Genomic DNA, 6,764 nt, shown 5'->3' with positions numbered 1-6,764 from the left:
AATTTTGCCAGCACCATTTACTAAAGAGGTTGTCTTTCTTCCATTCTATTGTTTTAGCTCCCTTATCGAAGATTAGATGGTTATAGGTCTGTAGGTTCATTTCTGGGTTTTCAATTCTATTCCACTGGTCCTGAGGTCTGTTCTTATGCCAATACCAAGCTGTTTTGATTACTATGCCGGCATCAATTCTTAACAAGAGTAAATAAAACATTTTACTATTCCTTCAATGCAAATAAAAACATTTCTAATAAAATTCAAAATAATTCCTGTCTGAATGCAAAAGGGTAAATGTATGAAAATAAAATATTATCCTTCTCATAGAACTGAATGAGCAGTTCCCAGATAACTTAAGTAAAATGGAAAGATAACCTGCATCAAAAAGCACTTAATAGAGCACCTGGCATGTAGCAGTGGAAGTTGAAATGTCTACAAGAAATCACTACATGAACTGGGATCTAGTAGCTCATACCTGTACATCCTAGCTACTCAAGAGACTAAGATCTGAGGATCACAGTTCAAAGCCAGCTCAAGCAGGAAAGTCCCTGAGACTCTTAGCTCCAAAAGTGGTGCTACGGCTCAAAGTGGTAGAACATGGTAGCCTTGAGTGAAAAATCTCAGAGACAGCTCCCAGACCCTGACTTCAAGTCCACAACCGACAAAAAAAAATCACCAAGTAAAAATTGACATTACATCTGATTACACATGACTGAAACAAATCCTAACATAATTTATAGAAACAATTTAACTTACTGTGGGTCGCTGAGTGTATCAGGTGTTTCTTTTAGAAGATGATCCTGCAGCACCTACAGAGTCAATGGTGAACAGCTACAATTAAGTACAATCCATTTTTAAAACTCTCATTAACCTCATCTCACCTAGTGGCAAAATGCAGCAGTAATCTTATTGTGTTTCCTTTCCTATCAATCCCTAAAGTTGGTTGCTGCTGCTGGAGGAGCAGAAAACATATTTCTGCCTCATACCACCAACTCTCATCAGAAGACTGAAAGTGGCAATGTAGTTCTACCACTGTAGTGGTAGAGCACCAGCCTTGAGCAAAAAGAGCTCAAGGACAGTCCTAAATCTTAATTTTTGTCAGGTTTTTTGTTATAGTGACAAAAGGAACTGATACACACAGGCAATTTAAGCACATTTTGCACATAAAAATAAATGAATCTAGGGCTGGGAAGGTGGCTCAGTGGTAGAGTGCTTGCCTTCCATGCTTAAGGCCCTGGGTTTGATTCCTCAGCACCACATAAGCAAAAAGAAAAAAAAGCCGGAAATGGTGTTGTGGCTCAAGTGGTAGAGCGCTAGCCTTGAGCTGAAGAGATGAGGGACAGCGCCCAGGCCCAGAGTTCAGGCCCACGACTGGACCCAAAATAAATAAATAAATAAATATAAAAGCGGAGCTGTACCTCAAAGCGGTAGAGTGCTACCCTTAAGTGAAAAATCTCAAATTCAAGCCCTGTGTTCAAGCCCCATACCCACAAAAAAATTAAAAAATTAAAAATAGCTTGGCACTGGTGGCTCATGCTTGAGCAAATGAAGCTAAGAGACAGCACCCAGACCCTGAGTTCAAGCCCCAGGACCAGCAAAAGATAAAAAATTAAAAAAAATAATAATCCTTACGAGAACTCCATGAAGTTTGCTGCTTCCTGCTTTACAGATCAGGAAATGGAGGCACAGCAATGTGTCTGTTGTCATACAATTAAAGAGCCGCAGAACTCAATGGTTTCATACATTGTCTACATATAATAATAATAATAATATTTATAATAATGATATTTTCATAATCATTTTTATACTGCCTCAATAATTGATTTCACCTGATAAAATACAACTCCAACTGCTATAATAACCCTGTGACACAAACAATTTAAAAAAATAAACTGAAAGCTGGGTGCCGGTAGCTCATGCCTGTAATCCTAGCTACTCAGGAGGCTGAGATCTGAGGATCGTGGTTCATAGCCAACCTAGGCAGGAAAGTCCATGAGACTCTTATTTCCAATAAGCCACTAGAAAACCAAAAGTGGTGCTGTAGCTCAAGCAGTAGAGAGCTCGCCTTGAGCTGAAGAGCTGAGGGACAGTGCCTAGACCCCACAACTGACAAAAAGACAAAAAAAACAAAGAAAAGAAAGAAAGAAACTGAAACCACCTACATGTTCAATAACTAGTAATTCACTTACAACAAAAACACATGTTTTTTCCTAAAGAGCTATGAATAACAAAATTAATTGCCTCAAAACATTTTCTAAAGCTCTTACTTTCAAATGCATAACATTTCACTCTGATACTAGTGAATCACCTTTTATTTCTGTTTTTGTGCTGGTCCTGGGGCTTGAACTCTAGGCCTCAGCACTGTCCATAAGCATTTGTGCTCAAAGCTAGTGCCCTACTTCAGCTCTACTTCCAACTTTTTTGGTAGTTTATTGGAGATAAGAGTCTTACCAACTCTCCTGCCTGCGCTGGCTTTAAAGAATGATCCTCAGATCTCAGCCTCCTGTGTAGCTAGGATTATAGGCATGAGTCATCAGTGCCCAGTTACCTTTTATTTTTAAATCAATTGATGGGTTACGGAAGTTCTTTTACAAACATCAAATATATATGTACTCTGTCTGTAGAAATGAAGGATGGAAAGCCTAAATGGAAAACTAGAGCCAATTAATATGTTGGGAAGGAGGTGGGAGAAAGTTCTGAGTGACAGAAGGATCAGATTGGCCAGGCTTTAAAAGACAGGTAAGAAATCTGATTTTGAGCTGGGTGCAGTAGCCAGCCCTATCTAATCAGGAGGATGAGATCTGAGGTCTGCAGTTTGAAGCCAGCCCAGGCAAAAAAGTATGTGAAACTCTTATCACCAATTAACCAGCCAAAAGGTAGTAATGGAAGTGGAGCTATGGCTCAAGTGGTAGAGCCCTAGCCTTGAGAAAAAAAAAACTCAGGGATAGCACCTAGGCCCAGAGTTCAAGTCCAAGGATATGCACACACACAAAAAGTTAAAAGTGGAAATGTGTCTCCAGTAATAAAGCAGGGGACTTGAAAGGAAAAAGGCAAGTAATAGCTATAATTTCAAGCTCTAAATTCAATTCCCAGTACCAATACACCCATACACATACACCCCAACCATGACATTCTTTATGGTAACAAATCACAAATGTCAGTAGAGCAATTCTTTGAGTTCTGTGAGATATTCTAGCAAATCGATTGAACATAAGGAGGGAATCTGAGAACCCCAGTGTGTAAGCAGTCAGACAGAAGTTACAAGGGCCAGGATTTGGAACTTAGATTGCAGTGGAAGTAATGTGGGTAATGAGCCAACAACTTGCAGCCTCTAGCACTTCCTGCAGGTAGTGTTAGAACTGAATAAAATCAGAGGTCACCTAGCTGATGCAGAGAAATCACTAATCTTGAGGTGTTGACTGAGGTAAACAAATAGAGTACAAAACAACTTATTTTTTCCTGACACATCTACAAAACCAGAGAGATATCATGCCTTATGTCCCTGAAATAATTTAAGGAAACATAGATACATAATAGTTCCAAAAACTTACACTTGCAATTTCATCTTTACAAAATGCTATGGCTTCTGGTTGTTTGCTTGGAGGAAAAGCAGCTTCAAATGCATCTTTTGCTGCAAGTGCAGCCGGTGCATATGTATCACACTGAGCCATGAGCCAATAGCCCATTAAGCTTTTTAAATAAGGAGCCAAGTGTTTCTTTACTTTAAGGATAAGTTTTTCAAAAGCTTGCTGTGTGGCTTCTCGAACACGGCGGTCATGATCCTGTTGAAAATATAAATGTGGCTTAAAAACAAATATCAAAATTTCTAGGTATACCCTAATGACTCATAAACAAGAATTTACCTACATACAAAGCTATACTAATGTCAATCTTTAAGGGGTTCTGGATGGAATTCAATGATAGCGCACCTGTTTCTCATGCATTAGACCTTGAGTTCAATCTCAAGCACCAAAAAAAATTGTTTTGAAATATTGAGAATACAGATTTGAGAGGGTTATTGCTATCTTGTTTTCAAATCAGTACTGGGAGAGAGCAAGGAAAGGGGGTAACATTGTCCAAAAGGAAATGTACTCACTATCTGACTTATGTAACTGAAACCCCTTTGTAATCACCTTTATAGTAACGATCTTTTTAAATAAGAAAAAAAATATCAGGTATCAGATGAAATAACTCTCCCTTTTCACCTTTTCCAAAGATACTGTATTCAAGACAGGCTTAAATCTAGACTTTAATTATAAGGAACTCATTCTTGCTTTTACAATAAACATATAAAAGAATAAAGTAACTTCTAAAATTCCTTATGACTGAAAAGTATTGGGATTATTATTATGTTGTTGTTGTTGTTGTCAGTCATGGGGTTTGAACTCTGGGGGCTGGGCACTGTCCCTGAGCTCTTCAGCTCAAGGCTGGTACTCTACCACTTGAGCCACAGCACTACTTCTGGTGGTTAATTGGAGATAAAAGCCATAGCACTACTTCTGGTGGTTAATTGGGATAAGAGTCTCATGGACTTTCCTGCCCACAAGGCTTTGAACCATGATCCTCAGAACTCAGCCTTCTAAGTCGCTAGGATTACAGGCAGGAGCCATCAGGGGCCCATCCAAGAATGAATCTTAAATAAAGGACTAACTTCTATACTTTCTTGGTGCTTGTCCTTAGGATCGACCTCAGGCCCAGGACACTGTCCCTGAGATTTCTTTTTCCTCAAGGCTAGTGCTCTACCACTTGAACCACAGCTTCATTTCCAGCTTTCTGGTGGTTAACTAGAAATAGGAGTCTCACTTGCATCCTGCCCAGGATGGTTTCAAACCACAATTCTGAGATCTCAACCTCCTGAGCAGCTAGAATTATAGCAGGCTCGCTAGCTCTTATTTTAAAGACAGAGACTGACTGTATAATTCAAGCTGGCCTCAAACTCATGACTCTCTCAGTCTCCCAAGTATGCATCTCCAAGCCCAGCAAAACTTAAGTTTTGAAAATACATATCCGATATATACATTCTTTACATGTAACAATGCTGACATAACACCGCATAGCCTAAACTTAACAATTTCTAAGATTGTAACCAAAAAAGTTCACAACTGAAATAACCTAGTGAAAGTCTCCATACTTACAAGTGAAATTTTGCAGAAAATTCTTGGCCAATAGGGAAGAACTCCTTTCACAATTTCTGTGTCTCTATCTGAACACATGGTTCCAAATTCCTGCATTGCCTAAAAAAATCATTAACATCGTTCATGAATAACAGCCATCATGTTTGCGCATGGTTATTTTTATTGTGTTCTGGAAGCTTGGTCTATTTTATATAACAAGAAAATGCATTATTTATTTCTGTGCTATTTAGAAAAAAGTATAAAGAATTGTTTCACAATCTACGATAGTAGAAACTTTTCAGTTTTTTTTTTTTCTTTTGAGCCAGTCTTGGATCTTGAATTCAGGGCCTAGGCACTGTCCCTGAGCTTTCTTTTGCTCAAGGCTAGCACTCTACCACTTGAGCCACAGCACTACTTCTGGCTTTTCTGTTTGTGTGGTACTGAGGAATCAAACACAAGGGCTTCGTGCATGTTAGGCAAGCACTCTACCACTAAGCCACATTCCCAGCCCTCAGCTTTGTTTATTTATTTATTTTTGGTCAGTCATGGGGCCTGAACTCTGGGCCTGTGCACTGTCCCTCAGCTCTTCAGCTCAAGGCTAGTGCTCTACCACTTGAGCCATAGGACCACCTCTGGCTTTTTATGCTTAAGTGGTGCTAAGGAATCAAACACAGGGCCTCATGCATGTACTCTAGCACTGAGTTATCTTCCAAGCCCCATTTTATTTTTCTTAATTAAACATATACAAATATGAGCAATTTAAAATTTCAGTGTTAGCCAGATGCCATTGGCTCATGCCTGTAATCCTAGTTACTCAGGAGGCTGAAATCTGAGGACTGTGGTTCAGCCAGTGTGAGCAAGAAAGTGGTAAGGCTCTTATCTCCACCTACTCACCAAAAATAGTAGAATAGAGCTGTGGCTCAAGTGGCAGAGTGCTGATATTGAACAAAAATGCTCAGGGAGCTAGGCACTGGTGTTGCACACCTGTAATCCCAGCTAATCAGGAGGCTCAGATCTGAAGATTGTGGTTTGAAGCCAGCTGGGGCATGAAAGTCCATGAGACACTTATCTCCAATAAACCACCAGAAGTGTTCTATGGCTCAAAGTGGTAGTATGCTAACCTTGAGCAAAAAAGCTCAGGCAAAGTGCCCAGGCCATGAGGTCAAGCCTCAGAACCAACACACACAGACACACAGACACAGACACAGACACAGACACACACACACACACAATTTTAATGCTGAACTGGATGGGGTGACATACATCTCTACTCTGAACTACTTAAGAGACTCAAAGGAAGGATTACTGAGCCTAGGACTTCAAGATTAACTTATGCAACATAGAGAAATACCTCAAAAAAATTCAGATTATCCCTCCCCCACAGTATAACATCCCTGCTTTTACTGTATTTGATGTCGGTATAATTTGTGGAGGGGAAGGGGAAAAACAAATCGTTTAAATAGGGATACAGGTGGACCTATTGCAACAATGAGATGTACAAGTCGTTATGTCGAAAACAAACTTTACAACTTTGGTGTGGGGGGATTGGGGGGACAGGGGGAGGATGGGAAGGGATGGGAAGGGGAAACAAAGGAGGAGGCTACAATGCTTGATAAGAAATGTACTCATTATCTTGCCCATGTAATTGTAACCCCT

General features: G+C 39.8%; 1 protein-coding gene across 1 annotated transcript in view; it reads right to left on the bottom strand.

Moving 5' to 3' along the window:
* The window catches only part of Ltn1 (listerin E3 ubiquitin protein ligase 1), a 50,559-nt gene that overhangs the window by 38,953 nt on the left and 4,842 nt on the right, over positions 1–6,764 (bottom strand). Inside the window, exons 3-5 of the mRNA XM_013027455.1 lie at positions 5,130–5,228; positions 3,546–3,776; positions 751–803 (exon numbers count right to left, since the gene is read on the bottom strand). Of these exons, the coding sequence (XP_012882909.1) occupies positions 751–803; positions 3,546–3,776; positions 5,130–5,228 (383 nt within the window). The remainder of the gene's footprint in view (positions 1–750; positions 804–3,545; positions 3,777–5,129; positions 5,229–6,764) is intronic.

The sequence above is a fragment of the Dipodomys ordii genome, unplaced genomic scaffold (assembly GCF_000151885.1).
Source record: "Dipodomys ordii isolate 6190 unplaced genomic scaffold, Dord_2.0 Scaffold104, whole genome shotgun sequence".
NCBI classification, from domain to species: domain Eukaryota; kingdom Metazoa; phylum Chordata; class Mammalia; order Rodentia; family Heteromyidae; genus Dipodomys; species Dipodomys ordii.
Note: the sequence above shows the minus strand (reverse complement) of the source record. Positions and strands in the feature narration are given on the sequence as shown.